The sequence below is a fragment of the Sabethes cyaneus genome, chromosome 3, assembly GCF_943734655.1.
Source record: "Sabethes cyaneus chromosome 3, idSabCyanKW18_F2, whole genome shotgun sequence".
Taxonomy (NCBI): domain Eukaryota; kingdom Metazoa; phylum Arthropoda; class Insecta; order Diptera; family Culicidae; genus Sabethes; species Sabethes cyaneus.
This window is the reverse complement of record NC_071355.1, coordinates 102,867,900-102,890,050: the sequence shown is the minus strand read 5'-3', so window position 1 is coordinate 102,890,050 and position 22,151 is coordinate 102,867,900. Positions and strand designations below refer to the sequence as shown.

Genomic DNA, 22,151 nt, shown 5'->3' with positions numbered 1-22,151 from the left:
ACAACAGCTAGGAAGAATGTAAGTGGTACAAAAACGGATCTGAGGAACCACCACAAGGATGCGAAGGTAAAACAAATATTACGGAGGAGACCAGAGCTGTCTGTACGTAACATTGCTCGTAAAATAAAAATGTCGCCAACATTCGTGCACACTTCTAAGCAACGACAAGGCATGAAGTCTTTCAAGGTGAGGACTGTGCCAAACCGTAATGATAAGCAAAATACGACGGCCAAAACACGCGCTCCTAAGCTTTATCGCGAATATTTAAGTTTCCATGCGTTATAATGGACGATGAAACGTATGTCCTAGAAGACTTTAAACAGCTTCCTGGTATATCTTTTTACACTGCCATGAAACGATATGTTTATTGTTGTTTACAGTCTTCAGTACGTTGCAGAGCATTTTAGGACAAAGAAGAAAGCCAAGTTCCCCAAAAAATATTTAGTATGACAGGCCATGTGCAGCTGTGGTCGAGCAAGCAAAAGTTACATCACTACGGGAACGGTTAACAACGAAATATACCGTGAAGAATGCCTGCAGAAGCGATTGTTACCGTTCCTACACAGCCATGATGTACCCTCGCTGTTTTGGCCTGATTTGGCATCCTGTCACTACGCCAAAGATGTTTTGGAATGGTATGATGCTAATGGAGTCCATATTGTACCGAAGGAGGCGAATCCACCTAAATGTCTAGAGTTACGCCCCATCGAGCGGTATTGGGCTTTGGTGAAGAGAGAGTTGTCCCAGCACAAACAACTATAGATATATTTCGAAAATCTTGGACAAACGCAGCTAAATTGGTTGCCAACAAGTCTGCGCTGACCCTCAAGGCAAGGGTAAACTCCAAAGTTCGCCAATTTTTCATGCAGACCAAATAAATAATGTTAATTTGTTTGATAATTATTAACGATACACACATAACTGATATAAAATTGTTAATTGGATTAAACTTCTAGCAAATTTGTTTTATTGCAAAATTGAGGTATCCAGATTTTGTCGCGAACAAGCCTTACTGCATATATCTCAGGACTGACATGAGATAGAGGGTTGCGGTTTTCGACAAAGTTGTTTATCTATTTAAGACGCATCTGCAAACGAACAACAAAGTTTGAGAACTGATTCGCTAGATGGCGCAAATGGCGACCAAAATAAATGATTCTAGAATCTCGATACTAGAATCTCTAATATCTTGGGACTGAGAAGAGATAGAAGGTTGCTGTCTTTGGCAAAGTTGTTTATCTGGACGAATTCAATCTGACTGCGGACAACAAAATTCGGAACTGATACGATAGATGGCGCTTATAACGTGCATATTGATTTTTTGGAATATCTCAGAGTCGTGACGAGATAGAATGTTATTGTGTTCTACAAACTTTTTTGTTCGAACAAGACACATTTGGTAATGCAAAACAAAGTTTGAAACTGTCTCACTAGGTGGCGCACGTGGTCAAATTATAATCTTATGATGATATCATGACCATGATACGATAGAAGGTTGCGGTTTTTGACAAAATTGTGTGTCTAAACAAGACGAATTTGAAAATGATCGAGTTAAAGTTAAATTCGGAACTGTCCCGTTAGATATCGCAGTTGGTAAAATCATGTTTCTTTTTGCGATATATCAACTTATGTCGAATAGACGATAAAATGGCTTATCTGGTCTAGAAAAGAACACCAAAATATTTGCAAATAGTATTCTCTTGGCGATTTTCCCAAAACAGAGTTTGTGAATCATCGACAATGTTGACAAACTGAATAATGCACATATCTCATCTAGAGATACATGATACTTATTCAATTTACCCAAGTAGCACACTTACGATTCTTTTATTTATATCAATTTATTAATGATTCACATTAGCTATATAAACAATCAGGTGCACAGTTTTATAATGAGTATGTTAGTAGGGAAGTTTGCTATGGTACCGTGCCTGCGGGTAATTCCGCGCAGCACATTATTCCGCGCACTCATCTTAAAAATCAATTTTTCAACAGTACATTTCACTAAAATATCATTAATAAGTATACTATCATGGTATACCATGGTCCTTTATTGATTTTGTTAAAAACTGACAACTTTTGCTTCGTTAGTCTGGCCAAAGCAAAGGCTATTTCATTGCACGCTGACCAAAACGTGATTTCCGCATGTTTTCTTAACGATTGTTCTAAGCCGAGGTCTAAATTATCGTAACGTTTTTCTCGCTCCAAAAAGTATTTTTTATGATGAATTTGTGCTACACAGGTACATAGATGTACATTTAACTATTTTATGGAAATAATTATAAATAACTCGTTTTTCTGTTTGTTTTGTTTAAAGATTTGTTGTGAGCGGAATTAAGAGCAGATAAATTAATGTTGCTTATAATTCCGCGTGGATGTAGCAGGATCGTATCGGCAAAAAAACTGATGGCAGAATATGCATTACTCTTCAGAAAACTTTGTAGACACGTTGAAGAAAGTCAAATAAGGTTGTTCAGTACGGAAATCTGCGAAAATGTTCAGGATTTCGGTCAGTACCTTACGGAATGAAAAACACCAAATGCAAGTGATCCAAAATCAGGGAACCAAAACGTGCGCACTAGAGTTTTGAGTAGGAAATCTTGGTTTTAGGTTTGTGGAAACTTTGTAAGAGTTTCTTGAGATTAAAAGATCTATCGTTTGGTGGAATTCAACTTTCGATTAATCCCCCTGCAAGTGAAATAAAAAACTCATTTTTCTTCAGTTTCAATATAATACATTGATGTGTTCTGCGAAGGTTTAGATCATATTATTATAAGAAGTTTTGTTGAAGACAGTAATCTTCTATCTCTACAGTGAAGATAGAAAAATTCTGTTTCTTAAATCGTTAAAATCAATTTTTCTATTTTAGCTCTTTTTGTAGTTGTTGTATGATTTTTCCATGTTCTATAAAATTGTAACAATACACAACTTTGCCAAAAATAGTATAACTCTATCGTTACTTGTTTAGGAACTGTAAAACTTTTAATATAAAAAACACCCCAATTTTGACCCCGAATTACTCGACTATCGGCAGCCGGCAGCTAAGTAATCACATGAACCAAACACTATATGAAAAATGCTACAAAATCTAGAAGGTTTCATTCGTAACCGTCTGCCGATACATAGTATCGAGATAGTAAATCGGGGTCGAAATTGTTTTTCTTTAATATGGAAAATTCTACAACTCCTAAACAAGCAAAGATTGAGGTATACTTTATACTATATTTGGCATAGTTGTGTATTTTTATTATTTGTACAACTTTGTGGAACATGAAAAAGTCATACAACAACTACAAAAAGAGCTAAAACAGAGTAACTGAGTTTAACGACTTTTTCAATCTTCGGATTTGGATATTTTTGCTGAAGAGATAGAAGGTTACTGTCTTTAGCAAAATTTCTTATAATAATATGCTCTAAAACTTAGCAGAACACATCAATGTGTTATATGGAAAATGTCGAAAAATGAACTTTTATTTTACTTTTAGGGGAATCAATCAAAAGTTGAATTCCACCAAAGGATAGAGCTTTCAATTTTAAGCAACACTTGCAAAGGTTTCACAAACACTTTTCTTACTCAAAATTCAAGCGCGCACGTTTTTTTAGTTTTGAGTTCTCGAATTATGTCGAGAGTTGTCGGGGTTGTCTCGGATATAGACATATGAAATAGCGAATAAGTACAGATTAAAACTATTTATTCGTATATATGTAAAACATGTGTGACCGGACTAGCGCTTATACCGGAACTGTGTATCGGTGTTCTTTTTACGGCATCAGCTAGTGACAGCTTCAGCTGCCGCAGTAGAGCCTATTAAAGTGAAGCAGCGAATCCAGTGTTACCATCGCTGCTGCAGAATCGTCTCCAACATCTCTCTCTTTTAATACAGGTGGTACGGATCGAACCACTGAGGTGTTTTACGAATTCTGGAAGATCGACGAGGAAGAGTAGCCATTGGTTCCATCTCGACTGCCGACTCAAACTCGGATGATTTTGCTAACGATGAGGATGCAGATGACATCAGAGCAGGTGACAAATTCGATATTGTATCCGAAGACGGACGGCGTTGCGGAGTTGATGATTTACCCAAAGGAGTTGTTGGTTGTAAGGTCGCCGAAGAGCGCGAACACTGAGTGGAGTCAGCTGCTGGTAGATTTACATGTGTAGCCTCGATTGGTTTAGGTGAAACTGAAGGGGCCAATACAATATCCAGTGGGAAAGGCTGTTGCAACTCCTTTGTTTGCGAACCTTCAAAAATAGTGGACGCTGTGCCATCCAACACACGACATCGAAGCTGATTGATATGCGAACGGATCAGACGGCGGCCTTCTATCCACACGTTGTACATCACATCACCGATTTTCTCCACAACTACACCCGGGGACCATCTCCAACTATTTTTGTTGTATACTTTTGCATAAACAGCTTCGTTTCGATTGAAAGATCTTTGATTATCGATTCTATTGTTGTTATCATTCGTTGCACGCACGGATGGTGGACGAAGTAACTCAAGATCAGTGCGAATTTTACGGCCGAACAAGATTTCAGCTGGTGATTTGTTTTCTGCTACACAACGATTTGGAGTACTCCTGTATGTAAGCAAAAACGTATCTAGTGCTTCTTCCATAGTTTTTCTTCCTTCTCGAATCTTTTTGACGGACCTTTTAAAAGTGTCTACGAACCTTTCAGCCTGGCCATTAGATTGTGGGTGGTATGGGGCGGTTGTAATGTGCTCAATGCCGTTAATGGTACAGAAGTTGGCAAATTCAGCGCTCGTGAACTGAGAACCATTGTTGGTCACGAGGGTCACCGGCATTCCAAGTCTAGCGAAAATTCCCCGTAGTATGCTGATGGTGGCTATTGAAGAGATCCGCCTGGTTTGGATTACTTCAGGCCACTTAGAAAGGGTGTCGACTGCAATGAGGTAATAGTCGCCTTCAATTGGTCCGGCGAAATCAACGTGAACCCGCTGCCAGGGACCGGAAGTTTTCTGCCATGGAACTAGTGCAGCGTGTGGAGGAGAGCGAGCAACCGATGCACAATGCTGACATGCTTTTACGTAACCGATGACATCTTCGTCGATAGAGGGCCAATACACGTAACTTCTGGCGATTGCCTTCATACGCTGTACACCAGGATGGCCTCGGTGGAGCTGATTCAAACATTGTTTCTGATGCTGTTCCGGAATTACGAGTCGGTCAGCAAACAGGATACATCCATCTACCACGGTAAGCGACTCTTTCCTTGCTTGAAAACGTTTGATACCTGCCTGAACGATCTTGGATACAGGCCAACCATCTTTGACATAACGATAAACTTGGCGAAGCAATGGATCAGCTTGAGTGCTCTGAGCCACAACTCTAAAACTGAGAGGTAAAATATTAATCGTATCGGTGACTACTGACCTGACATCTTGTTCGAGATTGATACAGGCGATTATGTAATCCTCTTCTGGTTTAACATGCTGGTTGATCAAACGGGACAGCACGTCGGTGTTGCCAAATTTATCGGTTGGGATGTATTCTATGTCGAAGTCGTAAAGGAGCAGATTGAGAGCAAAACGTTGCAACCGGTTTGCCGTGTAAACCGGTATGCCCTTTTTGGAACCAAAGATCCGGAGTAGTGGTGCGTGATCGGTTTGTAGACGGAAATGCCGACCAAAAATCATCTTGTGGAATTTCGTCACTGCGAAAATAATAGCCAACCCTTCGCGGTCTGGCTGACTGTAATTCTGCTCTGCTTTCGTCAGCGCTCTCGATGCGTATTGAACAACCTTGATGGAACCATCGGGAAATTTGTGGCTCAGGGTTGCACCGAGACCGATCGATGAAGCGTCAGCCGAAACAATTATTTCTTGCTTTGGGTCGTAGTGTGTCAGCAGAAGGTCAGATGACAAAATCTGCTTAAGCCGCTCGAAAGCTTGCTGACATTCCGTGCTCCACTCGAATTTTGACTCATTTTTCGGCAAATTGTCTAATGGATAACGCAGCTGTCGCATATTTGGCACGAACTTGCCGTAAAAGTTGATCGCCCCGAGAAAAGAACGCACTCCTGAAACGTCGGTGGGAGCCGGGAGACTGACAATTGCTTGAATTTTTGCTGGGTCAGGCCGCAGTCCACGGCGATCGATGATGTAGCACAAATAACGAACCTGCTGTTTACCAAAACTACACTTTTCGGCACGGATTGTGAAACCGAATTCCTGGATACGCTGTAAGACTGCCTTCAAATTGCGATCATGATCATCTTGAGTCTCTCCACCTACGATGACGTCATCTAAAGAGCCCGATGCACCGTTCAGACCCGCCAGCATCGTATCTATGAGTTGCTGAAAAGCCCCGGGAGCTACTTTAACACCCGGTGGAAGACGATTGTAATGGTATAGACCGCGGTGTGTGTTAATTGTTAACAGATGACGGAACTGCTCGTCAACTTCCACTTGTAAAAAAGCATCCGAGAGATCAATCCGGCTAAAAATTTTGCGGTTTGCCAGTTTGGCGAAGATATCTTCCGGAAGCGGCAGTGGATACTGCTGCGATCGAAGAGCTGAATTCAATCCTGTTGAGTAATCCCCACAGATTCTTATGTTTCCATTAGCTTTGCGGACTACGACGATGGGGGCGGCCCATTCAGAGTAGTCGACTGGTGTAACAATGTTAAGTTTTTCCAGTCTGTTAAGTTCCTGGTCAACAGCATCCTGCATTGCGTATGCTACCGGACGTTTCGCACAAAAAATTGGTCTTGCCTGTTCTCGCACTTCCAGTTTCAGTTTTGTTTTATTGCACAGTCCGAGTTCCTCGCTAAAAACTTTTGGAAACATTGCCTTGAGTGTTGCACTGGTCGTGGGCGAACCGGTAATCTGAGAACAAAATGTGTCCATGGGTGATGACCACAGACCGAAACTGTCGACTAAATCAGATCCGAGGAGTTGCAGCTGTTTATCCGTGACATACACCACACATACTCTACTGGTTTCGCCGATGGTAACCTCACATCGAAATTCGCCAACTAATGGTAAATAGTTCCCAGAAGCTGTTTTTGCCTTCACACTTGCTGGTGATAGTGCTGGGCCGCCGATATTACTCCAAACCTGCCTGCTAATAACAGTGATGTCAGAAGCCGTGTCGAGCTGAAGCTGAACCTGTGTTCCATTCAATGCAACGGAAACGAATCGACGTCGCTTCTGCACGCTGCAAGCGTTAACGACGACCACTTTAGTTGCTACCGCTGAATTTCCTCGTCCTCTAGGTGATCTCCTTGCACTATCGCAGTACCCTTCACGGTGTCCTATCTTACCGCAATCCGAACATTTATACGTTTTATAGGTACAGTCTCGAACGTAATGGAATGAACCGCAAAACCAACATGGTGTTTCAGGCTGTTTTTTCATCTCCCTTTCCGGAGGCTTTATAGGCAAGCGGTCCTGCTTGTTGAATCGTGAACCACTAAACCTTTGTTTGATGACATTAACTTGATCGGACGATGCGGACTCGATCATGGCGTTGTCATGTTTGAGGTTAAGGATTCGTTGGCATTCATTCGACAGTTGCTCCAGCGTAACATCATTGTTCTCCTCAATTTTCGAAAGCAACCGTGTCCGAGCCTCGGCATCACATTCGGACTTCAGTGCACAGACGAATATTAAGCATTTAAATTGTTCTTCAGAGAGTTTCCCCAGCTCAAATTCGACGCACGATTTATTGATCCGGCAAGCATAAGCAATGTGGTCCTCTGTAGGATGTTTAGCAATTTGGAGTGTCTTATATCGTCGACTAATTACTGACTCCTTCACACCAAACAAGCCTTTCATTTTTGCCACTGTATCGGCGAATGAATGTTCTCGAGGAAGCGTGGGAAGTATAAAGGAAACATATCTTTCATGCTCGGCAGTGCCCAGTTTCCGAGGTAAAAGCCGGACTTTTGCTTCATCGTCCAAGCGAGCAGCATCCTTCTCAAACAGATCGTCGTACCTGGAGTACCACGCAGAGAATGTGACGGCACTGTCGGCCTCGTAACGAAACTCCTTGATGTTGCTGGCCAACGAATCGAGAATCTGCTCGGGATTTGATGGTACTTGCACGTTGATCGACGAAACTACATCACGGAAAAATGCTTGTTGCTGCTCGTCTTTCTGCTGCTGCCGTTGTAAGAACTGAGCCATCAACTGCTGATGCTGTTGTTGCTGCTGTTGCATCATATGCATAAATTGTGCAATTACGGGATCGACCGACGGTGGAACTTGAACTGGTGGTGGTGAAATAAACATCGGCTGGCCGGAACCATCCGGATGGTGCTGAGGTGGTAAAAATCCATGGTTAACTGGTATCCGGGAATGCTGTGCCTGTGGTATCTGTTGCTGGTCAACATCCGGAGGGACATTTTCCCTATCCATATTACTTCTGCGTCGTTTACGCGCGGGTGAAGCAATTGTGGGTTAGATTTTTTTTGACACTATTTCACCCACTAAAAAAACGCGAATTCTCGTCGCCACTTTTGAGTTCTCGAATTATGTCGAGAGTTGTCGGGGTTGTCTCGGATATAGACATATGAAATAGCGAATAAGTACAGATTAAAACTATTTATTCGTATATATGTAAAACATGTGTGACCGGACTAGCGCTTATACCGGAACTGTGTATCGGTGTTCTTTTTACGGCATCAGCTAGTGACAGCTTCAGCTGCCGCAGTAGAGCCTATTAAAGTGAAGCAGCGAATCCAGTGTTACCATCGCTGCTGCAGAATCGTCTCCAACATTTAGTTTTGGACCAATGTGAAATGGCGTAATTTCACGATCACAATCGAGAATAAAACTCTAAACTATCGAGTTACGCTGAACGCGTTTAATACCTTTTCAACAATTGTAAATATGTGTGACAGAAAAATAAAGAAGCAAATCTTAGTGATCAATCTAATTATGGCTCGAGCCAACGATGCTGAAGCTAATTTTAAAATGTAGCGGTCGTGTAATGTATCTACTGGCTAGAGGTGATCCAAGTAAATTTGTCCAAACATTTTAGCTTGGGGTATTTTCCGGCTTTTATGCAGTTTTAATCTATTAACGTTGATGAATGCAGTCCATTTCTTATTTAGTTGTTGCCATGTGTTATTATTAGCACTCTTTCTTATTATGCTCCAAGATGTTATGTACATACATCTGTGTTGCTAACTCTGTTTGTCTATGGTTCCAGTTCCTACCAGACGTCCGGACCTAAAATGTACTCGTTTCAATTTTAGACTAATTTTGCCTACGGGGTTTTTTTAGACTTTGGTCTGTGATTATTACGATAAAAATATAGTGCGCGGAATTATGTACGTGTCTGAGCGGAATTATAATCAAGTCATAAATTAGTGCGCGGAATTATGTGCACTGACACGTAACCGGCTAAAGCATTTTTTCTTGTTTATTGGAACTTTACACCAATTGTCATATTTTTCTCATAAAAAGGACTAAAAATCCTATCCGATGGTGAAGTTATGGTTATTCTAACACACCATTTGAATTTTTTACACAGATCATAACATTGTCTGCGCCTTAAGTGCGCGGAATTACCAGCAGTCGCGGTATGTTGAGGTAATGCTTTAAACATTAGAATGTTAGAATTATGTTGACACTTACCATAAAACAATACAATACGAGCATTTGTGTGTTTTATTTTCTGCTATGATAATGAGAATGAAAAATGTGCATTAGATACCTAACAATCCTATAATATTCTTATTACGGTCATTTATATCATACAGAAAATAACACACACGTAATACAAGGACAGAGTACAGTATTCGAGCCCAAGAAAAAAAGCAAGCAGTATACAAATGAGTATCAAGAGAGTGCACTTCAGTCGTGTTGTCGCATAACCAAAACAAGTAGTTTTGGTTTTATCATCACGCACACGTTAATAATTGCAAGCATCAACGTTGCCATTAAGCCTGCCCGCCAAGTTAGCTTCGGGGTATGATGCTGGCCCAACAAGCCAGTCGTCGTATGTTCGAGTCTCGACTAGGTGGTGCCGCAACAAAGTTAATAGGATCTTTGCACTAGCCCCGTGATTTTCCTGTACTCTAATAACCGACAGCGAAACAAATCGTACGTTGCCTCCAGCTGCGCATAGAACCCTTCCTTCTCGTGGTCGGGTCTACCTTCGTGTGGACAATGCACGTTTATGATGGAGTAGTTGAAAAAACGGCCTTTTATCCTCAACACGCACATCCTCTCGTTGATCGCTTTCCAGTCCATTACGCGATCCTGCATTTTGCCCAATACTACGAAGCCCGTTGGTCACTCCACCGCTCTGGAAAAATTGGGCTTTTCCGCCACGGATCCACCACACTTTCTCGTCTTTGCGACAGTTCTCCTGTAGTGCCACGATGCCAACCTTTTTTCTAACTGATCGAGCAGCACCCTGTCGCCACCAACGAAATTTACCGATACCAGGTACCAAGCCTCCATTCCATGTCCTTATTTCGTCGCCTTTGTCAATGCCGAATGTTCCGAGTAACGGAGAGCTACATAGTTGAGAATTTTCACAGACTATGTGAGATACAAAACAATGTCGGTTATATTGTTATTCAAAGGCGCACTCATCAAAAATATGCTTGTGCTACAGTTTTAGCTTGGTGTATTGTTATTCTGTATTTTTTTAATGCGAGCCAAAATATTTCGGGGGGGCCAAAGCTTCCAGGACCCCCCCTGGCTACGTGGTTGCCTGTATGAAGGGCCAAAAGGAAATCGGTCGGCAAGCAACATCACTTGTACATACGAGCAACTCCAGCTCAACTCGCTGAAAAAAGGTCATTTTTGACTCGACTATTTTTGATTGAAGTGAAATTTTCCTGATGTGTGTGGTACCCAACTCATCGATAGCTCTTCATCAGATTTTTGGGCGTAAAATCTTAAATTTTTTTTATGCAAATCGTAAGGGATGGTTTTGAAATAATTGATATTTTATCATTTATATCATGGTTCTGAAAAGTTTTTTCTTTCAGTGCATTTTTTTTCTAAAAATACATTTAATTTCGAACAACTTTTCCTTTGACGCTATTTTGATCAAATAAGTAGGTTTCAAGATATGATGTTTTGAAAAAAAGTAATCTCAATTCTAAATACCGTTCTGATTCAAACTTAGAACAGTCTCAAACTTCGAACACTTCAAATTAAAATGCCCGTTAGTATCGCTAATTTGATCATATATTGTGCATGTTATACACACCGTGTTCGTTAGAATGTCCTTTATTCGGTGAGGTATGACATTAAACTGTAAGACAGGAGGCTCTGTAGCCGCAAGGTTACCGAGTCTGCTTTGACAAGCGAATGGTCGTGGGTTCGAATCTTAGTAGAATCAGGCCATTCGATGTCAAAGTGACTTTAGCATGGGTTTATTCTCTGGCCCCTCATCACCCTTCCTTCATGCTGAGTTCTACATTATCCCGAAGACGCTTCTTATGGTTAGTATACTGGTATGAGGACCTAATGAGGTAATGGTTTGAACCTCAGGAGGACTCACCAGTGCTAACTATAACGAGGCGAAACAGGTTTGGTATAGTAGGACATGCATCGAAGCATGGGAAAACCCTCAACACATAAGCACGCATAAAAAAATATAAGCTTATCGTTTACTCAATAGCGATAAAGCTCAGAAATGCAGTGCAGAATACAGCATACACCCGGGCAACATTACAATAGATCAATAATGTTGTGGTCAAAGTGATAAGCCCATACAAAAAAAAACTGTAGGACTCCTTATAAGAAATCAGCAGGCGCTGGAAAAAAGTGAGAACTTAGATTTTAACTTGGTTCACTTACTCTTAGCGTTTCGCATAAAAGTAGCTGTTTTTTCGTATGCATTATTTTACCAGTTTTAGAACGTTTACCTTCCCATTTCGCGATTATTAGATAAATGCAAGGTATATATTTACTAAAGCATTGTTGAAAAACAATATTTTATGCATTATTTCAAAGATATTAGATAAATTAAAGTGTTCGAAGTTTGAATCACGTTTTGAGGAGTGATTCAAACTTCGAACAGCCACGAATAATCTTAGGTTTTTCCCGTTTTTCCGTCCGGAATATGAATTGTGTTGATTGTAAAACTGTAACACTATTAGGTGGATTTAAAAAGACAGTGTTTAGAAAAAGTATATAATTTCACTCATTTAAGTTGAGTGGCAATACAAACATTAATATTTATGTTGGGGAAGAATAAATGCTTAATGCGAGAAATGTAGATTCAGGCAAACTGAAAATTCTTGATATTAACCCAAAAATATAGACTTAGCGAAGGTGAGAGCCAAACTCACAGCTCCCAATCTCTAGTTGAGCGTGTTGTTTAACCAACTACACCACTAAGCCGTCTATAAGTGGTGTAATTGGTTAAACAACACGCTCAACTAGAGATTGGGAGCTGTGAGTTCGACTCTCACCTTCGCTAAGTCTATATTTTTGGCCTAATATCAAGAATTTTCAGTTTGCCTGAATCTACATTTCTCGCATTAAGCATTTATTCTTCCCCAACAGAAAAGTAAAGCCGACTGCTATACGTCGTTAGAAAAAAGAAAAAGAAAAAAAAATATTTATCAAAAATTCGAGCATATTTCTTTGAACAAGGGTTCAGCATGGCTTATGTGTTCGAAGTTTGAATCAGAACGGTACGTCCTTTTGAAAAGTCACTCTTGACGAAAAAAAATTAGTGGAAAATGAGTTCTTGCGTGGTATCCAACACGTTAGGAAAATTTCATTCCAATCAAAAATAGTCAAGTCAAATCGTTTTGCTAGTTAACCTGGAATTGCTCATACCAAGGGTTATTAAGAATCTCCTTCCAGAAACTAGATCACCTGAGTCAATCGTTATATAAGCCCTCCCAATGCAGAATGACCCCAACAGGTGGGAAGAAGGGCCCGCTCATTATCCACAATGTGTTGTTAGCCGGGACAAGGTTAACCTTAGGAAGTTGACCATTTCACTCTCCCTTAGCACACTGCTTCAAACAAGTACCCTGATGGACTCTCCCATTCATTGAAGTTATTGTTTTTGTGTATTTTAAAGATATGATTTTTTAAGTGATGTTCTTTAATTACTTCCGTCATTGCACTTATTTATTGTCTCTGGGTTACAGGTCACAGTTGTATGCTTTCTTAGATTGTGGATATATTTAATACAAAATTTTTTAATGTGAGTGCTCTGGTCTGTAGGACCCGTTTTGTTTCATGTACTACTAATTGTTCTTTTTTATGATCTTTTTGTGTTATAATTGTGTATTATTGGATTATAATCATGTATTAATTTTGTTATAAATTTATTATTCTACTCTACTTTCTATTTTCGTTTTTTTTTAATATTTGGAATGGTTTCATCATGCTTTTCAATTTTAAGAAATCAAAATTATTGACAAAAAACTATGAGAAATCAGTTCACCGACACCGAAGATTATGTGCTATTAAACTATTCGATTCATCCGAAATCGCGCGTGCAGTTATTAGATAACGATAGATATTTGTTGCTATGCCCGAAAGCCGTCCTGAGACAAACGTATCGTATTTGGCAATTACATCGTAAACCGCGCAATCATGCGAGATACCTTTTGGCATCCTTATTCATAAAAAATAGTTAGAAACCCTCACTACTTTATCAAATAGCTCTTCAAAAGCTATCAAATTTTTGATATTCGACTATCATGTTATGGTAATTACGCGCGCAATGTTCCTAGGTAACCGATTTCACGAATCTAATCCTTCGTTAAAAACGCTTTAATATACGTCCTGGTTTGTAAACACGTCATTGTTAAGTGTGCCCAAGTTAATTCAATGACCTTCAAAAACAACCGCTGTCGGAAAAATGCAACGAGCGAGGCACAAAAGCGAAAGTTGCTAAATTGCTATATGAAACGACATTCAGTATGTATGTTATATGAGACTAACCTGGATATTCGAAAATTTCCCTAGGTTGATAAGCATTTCCTCTTATCAACGCTATTATGCAGAGATACAGCGCCCTACACGCTTATTTAAAGCCAATTAAATAAGTAAGCATAAACACAAACTAGTGGCGTAAAAGTCTGATTGTCTCAATTAGATGGCGCTTTGATAATTAGGTGTACCTGAAACGGTAGAAAGACAAATAACCGATCTAAGTATTTGACCGAATGAAATATCAATGCAGGAAATCAGGTTAGTACAGGTTGACTGTTTAGATACGAAACCATGCTGTTGGTCGTCAATGCACTAAAGACATTGCAGGTAAGGAATCCCAGACAGAAAGATGAGTTGCAGTGGCGCAAAGTGATGCTGTCGCGATCAAATGAAAATAATAAATTTATAACAAGGTAAGTTCTAAATAACAAGTTTTTCATAACAAAATATTCTTGGCGTTTTGTTATAAACTTGGTCTCGTTAGTAGTTAAAATAACAAAAATTGAAATTCTGCGCTGCTTCATAACCAAAATGTAGCAAACCGTGTTATAAATAGCAGAACGAGATAGATTCTTTGTAATATATTTCCTGTGTCGCAACTTTTGCTATCACATTTATAACACTTTGATAAAAATATCAACTTTTTACCTTTGTTATACTATACAACAAAGATTTAGAAATTGGTCGAAAAACACGAAATTGATCCGAGCCCCGGATGTCTGTGTGTGTGTGTGTGTGTGTGTGTGTGTGTGTGTGTGTGTGTGTGTGTGTGTGTGTGTGTGTGTGTGTGTGTGTGTGTGTGTGTGTGTGTGTGTGTGTGTGTGTGTGTGTGTGTGTGTGTGTGTGTGTGTGTGTGTGTGTGTGTGTGTGTGTGTGTGTGTGTGTGTGTGTGTGTGTGTGTGTGTGTGTGTGTGTGTGTGTGTGTGTGTGTGTGTGTGTGTGTGTGTGTGTGTGTGTGTGTGTGTGTGTGTGTGTGTGTGTGTGTGTGTGTGTGTATGTGTGTGTGTGTATATGTGTGTGTGTGTGTATGTGTGTATGTGTGTGTGTATGTGTGTGTGTATGTGTGTGTGTGTGTGTGTGTGTGTGTGTGTGTGTGTGCAGCTAATTTTCTATCGCTTCCCGGTCAACATTGTTACATAACATTAACCAGATTGTTACGTAACTGTGTGATGATGTGACGTTGAACTTACGTAACCTGAGAGTAACATGATGGTTGAAATTTCCCACTTTTTTACATAACATTGTTACATTCCAATGTAACATTGCGGTAATGTTTATGATGTGAGGTTGTAGTTACGTAACCTGAGAGTAACAGGATGGTTGAAATTTCCCACTTTTTTACATAACATTGTTACATTACAATGTAACATTGCGATAATGTTTATGATGTGAGGTTGTAGTTACGTAACCTGTGAGTAACAGGATGGTTGAAATTTCCCACTTTTTTACATAACATTGTTATATTACAATGTAACATTGCGATAAAGTTTATGTAACATTGCAATAACATTAAAGCAATGTAACGTTACGTTACATTATTGCCATTGTTATGTAACAATCCTATTATTTCTGTTATGTAACAATATAAATGTTTTTGTAACGTCACAAAAAATACTTAACTGTGACACCTCAATAATACCAATTGTCCAAAATATATTCGTTGATATTTGCCGTGTCCAAAATCCATTTTGGACACTGTCTAAAATAAAGTGAGAGGGTCCAAAATATGAAAACTACATAGTAAATAAAAATGTCTATAGCACATTTTTATCGACAAATAGATGACCCAACAACACTTTGCCGTTTAGGTAAGTTGTTTTAAAAGAGAGTCGTGCATGAATTGCATAACAAAAGAAGGTAATAAATATTTTATTCCAATAAATGTTAAATTACTTCCTCTAAGGGTCCAAATTCGGTTGGTTACCCTATTTATGCAGTAAAGAGAATCCGCTATGCAAACATTTAGAATTACATGTCATTACTTTGAATATAGTCACTCTAACTATTTCAAAGTAAACAAACAGTCTAATGGGTGCCAGTGCTAGAGATGTTAGTCGCACAAATAAATAGTAGTACATTGGCGCCATCTCTGATTTTAGGCATGTAATTTTTCATTTTCTCATTCTCTCATTCAAACTATAGTTACTATATATATAGTTCGGCGGATAGAAAACCAGGCGAATTGGCATCCCTGATTTATGAAATTAAATTTGAAATTATGGTGAATTGTGCAGGTTTTTACGAAAAATAATCACTGGCGGGTGTTGAAAATGACTAGTTCTATGCAAATAAAGTGTGTTTTTTTAACATTACTCCTGCTTTTTGGATTTTGAAAAGCTTTTGGCTCCGCTTTTGACGTTTATTTGGCTCCCGATTTTCTATCCGCCGAACTATATATATAGTAACTATAATTCAAACAGGTACTAAACATATATCATATTTATTTAACTGACGTTCCTTTTTCCAAATGCGTACGAGAGAGTGAGCGAATCGAAGTAAAGAGACGACTACAGCATATCTGAGCATAACTCGAATGATTCAGCCCTTCACTGTTTCACTCTAACACCTATGCTAAAATGCGCCTCGTTGAAGAGAATTGGGGTTTCGGTAATTCTTTTCGCATATAACGTTCAAATTGATCCACATAGGTAGAGAGAACCTACAGTAAAACAGATAGACATTTTTGTTTTGAGCATATCTTTATTCTGCGCTGGATAGTTTACATCGTCACAACGCAAGAATAGAAAAATATAAAACAATTTAATATTACACGACTAAATAAAGCAAATGAGCTTTGTTTGGCATACTTTCTTGGAAAACTAGCAACAGTATAATAAAACAGTGCGGAAATAAACAAACTGCCACCGACTGTAGATGTTTTTCTTGCAGAAAAAAAGGATCTAGGCGAATCCATTACGTTCAAGTGAAAATCGATCGAGATGGTTGTGTTTCAGTTCTCATAATAGTTGTTTTTGGAAAATGAAGTGCACAGAAAAAAGAAAATCGATAGTCAAAAGAAGTAATCAAAGCAATTCAAGTCATGCTATTTTAATGTTTTCAGTGTGAAAAGGAGTGTGAGCGCTGAGAAAACTAAGTTTTTATATCAGTTATATCAATTTGCATCAAAGTGAGAGTTAATTGACAAATAAAAGTGCGTTGTATAATATATACCTATCATGAATAATTTATATCAAACGCAAATGTTGTAAGGTTTTGAGTAGTTTCTCAAAAAGATAAATTGGTCATTTTTGATTTCATATGGTACTAGTGGAAATCTTTAAGTAGGAAAATTTCAGCCGTTAAATCTTTCAAGTTGGAACAGTTTACTATGAAAACACGTCTTACTGCATTGACATGGCGAGGTTCTGCATCCGTGGATCCACGGTTCTCGGCTGCAATGCTTCCGTGGTCCATAACGGATATCAGAAATCAGGAAAATTATTTAACTGTAAGTTTGTATCTATTTGAATGCATTTTGGTTATCATGGTAAGAGAATTATTAAACTAAAGGACAACTACTGTTATATGACATGCATTATGAAATATTGATTTTTTTTCAACCACTCGAATTGGGAAATGAAAGCATTACGAATGCTCTAACAATGACAAGATAATTGTAATAACTTATCACAATTTTTTTCTGGTGATAAAATTCTTTTTCGCCATTGGGTATTGCATTGAGCATTGAGCTTCGCGTTAGTTCACATTCAATTATTAAATTTTGCTGTATTTCTGACTCCTCGGCATCGGATGATTCACTAACATGGTCATTTCTTTTCTGTAAAAATTTTTGCCCCTAATTAGAAAATTTTTCCGGAAATAATCAATAAAATGATTTCTTGTTTTAGTTTCATAATTCCTTTAAAAGGATCCTAATCATATGCCATCCTGGAGTTATTTCGATTAGGAGACCGTGAGATTGTTTGACGGATTATTATTTCAAAGAATTTTTTTTTGAAAATGTTGATTTTATTAAACAAGCCATAAACTATGCCCATATCAGTTAGTAAACTGCAATTATAAACCAGACGGCGCGGTCCCTTGGGCTCTTGGGGACACTAGAACTCATAATCTTTCTTGAAAAATTCCATACTATTGAACCACTGAACCGATCTCATCTCAATAACGTTGACGCCAAATATTAAAAGTTGTTTGAAAAATATTCAAGCAAATTACCCGGTAAAAATTTTAGAGTAAAACTATTGTTTTTAGTTTTGTGCACAACCATTATGAACAAAATTATGAATAAAACTAATGAATTTTTTTCGATTTTTGATTCCAAATTAAAAATCTGGAACCCAAAATCAGTTAGTGATATTACTTTAAGTAGACCTAAGATAAGTTTTAACTTTTAGCCGAAATTTGTATGAAGGTGCACCACGGAGTATCGTGTAAGTGCACTAAATATGCTGACGTATAAAATTGAAGTACAAGTCGGACTCGATTATCCGAGTGAAAAAAAGTCTTAAACACGTTTTTAACGTAAGCACATTTCAAAAAACCTGTTTAAAAAATTTTTTTCACCCGGATAATCGAGTCCGACCTGTAATTGAGAGATTTGAATGAATTATATTTATACACTCAAAATAATCCACACGTCCTTTCCACGTGAAAAATCACGTAAATTTCTCCACAGGGATTTACGTGACTTTCAGGTGATTTTTATTGGAAAAAATAATAACATCTATCTGATTTACACGTTAACGCATTAGTATGCGTGCGAACTACCTGAAAATCACGTAAATAGTACAGGAAAAGCTGGGTGGAAAATATTCACATAACTTTTCAGGTAACTTCGACGTGAAATATATTTTGAGTGTATTATTCTAAAAAACCGTAGGAGGCCGTTGATTGTTCGTAACCATTAGATGTCAGAAGATAGCTAAAATAGGCACGGCTCTGAAGGCATTTTGAAGGATTTTAAGCGATTTTTCCTGAGTTCAGTTAAGATTAACCAATTTATAGGTGAAACTATTTAAGAGTCTCGAGAGACTAACTTTACTGGTTTTTGGGGTCGGGGATTGTACTTATGATGGTTCGAAACCCCTCCCCTCCTGAAAAGGACTGACCCTGACATTGATAAGACCCAAGAGAAAACTGGCGATGCTGATACAATCAACCAAATCCCAGGACCCAGTGGTGTCAACGGTGCAGGACTAAACCCAAAACAGCCCAGTCGTACCACAAATAATATAAAACTACATAGAAAAAATATTAAATTTGTCCAAGTGAACCTTCACCATGCAAAGAGAGAAACTGCTGTACTTTGTAGAAGATTCACAGAAAGCAACCTGGATGGACCTATAAAGGTAGGATACAAGGAATTCCTACACAGTCGTGTAAATTGCTTTATGCTGAAGGTGAGCTCACGCCAAGAGCTGCCATTTTGGTAAGTGAAAACATAAAAAAATCCAATTATAGAATTTAATACCCACAGCAATCATGATGGAGGTTCCAACGACCCACGGAAAGAATGAAATTTGCGTAGCATCGGCATATTTTCCAGGAGACGTGGGTGAAGTACCTCCATCAGAAGTTGTAAATTTGGTTTCTTACTGCAAGAAACAAAACAAAGCATTTGTAATTGGATGTGATGCAAACGCACACCATACAACCACCAATACCAATACCAATAACAGAGGTGAACTCCTTTTAGAGTTTATATCACCAAATTATATAGATATATGCAATAAAGGGGAAGAGCCAATTTTTGTAAAAGCAATAAGGCAAGAAGTACTTGACTTAACACTATGCAGTCCAACGATGACTGATAAAATAAAAAATTGGCACGTATCGAATGAAGAATCCATGTCCGATCACAACCAAATCATATTTGATTACGAAGCTAATCAACAACTTAAGGAAATTATAAGAGATCCCAGGAAAACAAACTGGGATCAGCATAATTTGAAACTGAAGGTTGGAGTCACGAACTTGAAACGCTGCTCAAGGACATGTAAAGAACTTGAGGACAACTCAAAACAACTTTCAAATCTGATCCAACAACCTTATCACGAAAGCTGTCCTGCAAAGGAACGCTCTACGAATCAATAGAGATGTACCTTGTGTAGTGCTTTTTGCTTTCGCAGTCGAATACTCAAACCGTGCTCTCAGCCAGATTTCAATTTTCGAGCAGTATAATCCTTCACTCTAATTTATGGTTATTGATATTGCAGCCATAACATCGACTTTATACCAATTCACACCATATCTACTACACCTTGGTGGAACAAATCTTTGGAGAAATTTAGAAAGAAAATTCGAAAATTATTTAACCGGGCAAAACGGACAACATTGTGAACAATGTGAAAACATTGAAAATACTCCAGCTAGATTGCAGAAAATCCTCGCTAAAGATCACTCTAACGGGTTAGGTACTTTGAAAAAAGAGGATTCTTTTACTAACTCAACTAAGGAAACATTAGAGTTAACCCTCTAACGGGCAACATCGTAAAAACGATGCGAACGAGCAAATGATTACTTTATCATGAAAGTACACTCAAAAGAAGCTAGAGCGTTGATTTTCATGGGATAATATTTATCTGGAGGACCGCTAGGTATGAAATAGTTCAATTTCTCTTTTTAGTTTTTCATGCCTAACGCTTTACCTAAATATTTTTTCAGTTAAAATATATCACAAAATTGAAAAAAAAGCATGTAAATTACTCATAGGAAAAATTTGAGATCGAATATTCCCGGCATAGTGGTTAGCATTCACGCCTCTCACGCCGAGGACCCGGGTTCAAATCCCAACCCCGCAGAAGTCACGAATGACCCAAGCTGGTTAAAAAAAAAATACTTCTCATATTGTCAATTCAAGACAAATTTCGTATGTGGCTCTGATGGAGCTCCAAAAGCGAAGACCGTTTACAGACGGGTTAATAATGAGAACACATTTTCCCTGTTCAACCATTAATACATGCGAAGACCAAAGTGCACCGGCATTGAGAACTGTAAATCTTGAAACCAGGACAGACATTCACGAAATAGTGAATGACTGGGTTAGATAGAAACAGGAATGATGCTTGTATTTTGGCCAAAAAAAATTACGAGAAGCAAGGTTGAATGGGCGATTGACACTTTTGAACCCTTTAAATCACGGGGTAGGGATGGAATTTTTCCAGTATTACTAGGACAAGGCGTTTTTAACACCTATTCTGACAAATCTTTTCAATCAAGTCTGATATTTGATCATATACCAGCAGTATGGCGAAGGATAAATCTTCATCAAAATCCTTCGGGCCGATAAGCTTATCGTCTGTTGTATTAAAAACAATGGAAAAAATTATTGATGAGCAGTACAAACTGTTGTAAAAAACTAGAAAAGTCTTTTGAAGCGAAAGAAATTTCACTAGCTGCCTTCCTTGACATAGAAGGCGCGTTTGATAATTCATCTCATAATTCAATGATTACGGCTATGACGAAACGTGGTTTCGATATATCTATTATCCATTGGATTAGCGAAATGTTTTCAAAAAGGGAGATACCAGCAAACCTTGGAAGCTCATCTATAAGCATTAGAGCAGTAAAAGGGTGCCCACAAGGAGGCGTTATATCGCCTCTATTGTGGTCTTTAATAGTTGATGATCTTCTTCAAAACTTGACAGCGCTAGGCTTTGAAATAATTGTTCGAGGAAAATTTGATTCTATTATCGCTGACCAAATGCAAATGGCTTTAAATTTGATTTCATCATGGTGTGATAGGAAGGGCCTCAGCATAAATGCCAATAAAACTTCAACTATACCTTTTACGAGAAAGAAAAAATTTACATTAAACAACATTAGATTAAAGGAACACTTTTAAAACTTTCAGACACAGTCAAATATCTTGGAATATTTTTTGACAAAAACTCAATTGGAACACACATCTAGAGCAAGCAGTGAACAAAGCTACAAATGCTCTACGGATATGTAAAAGAACTTTTGGTAAGCAATGGGGACTGAAACCGAAGATGATCCATTGGATCTATTCGGCTATTGTCAGACCCAGGATTACCTATGCTTCGTTGAACTGGTGGCCAAAAACGAAAGAGAAAGCTACCCAAAAAAGCTGGATAGACTTCAAAGGCTAGCCACTCTCTCAAATTCAGGTGCAATGAGAAGTACACCATCGAAGGCATTGGATGCTTTACTCTATATACTTCTACAGGCCGTACTCGATTATCCGGGAATTCGATTATCCGGGTTTTTAGACTCGATTATCCTGGTAAAAAAAAAAATTTATTTTCGATGATTTATTTTAAACCTTAAAGT

At 38.5% G+C, this 22,151-nt stretch overlaps 2 protein-coding genes across 2 annotated transcripts in view; one reads left to right on the top strand and one right to left on the bottom strand.

The window, feature by feature from the left end:
- Positions 1-3,875: 3,875 nt before the first annotated feature.
- LOC128739956 (uncharacterized protein K02A2.6-like) lies at positions 3,876-8,387 on the bottom strand. Its single transcript, XM_053835458.1, has one exon. The coding sequence runs from the start codon at positions 8,385-8,387 to the stop codon at positions 3,876-3,878; it is 4,512 nt and encodes a 1,503-aa protein (XP_053691433.1).
- Positions 8,388-17,226: 8,839 nt separating this feature from the next.
- Positions 17,227-22,151, top strand: part of LOC128741611 (TBC1 domain family member 1) — a 71,550-nt gene continuing 66,625 nt past the window's right edge. Inside the window, exon 1 of the mRNA XM_053837552.1 lies at positions 17,227-17,346. Coding sequence (XP_053693527.1) covers positions 17,227-17,346 — 120 coding nt within the window. The remainder of the gene's footprint in view (positions 17,347-22,151) is intronic.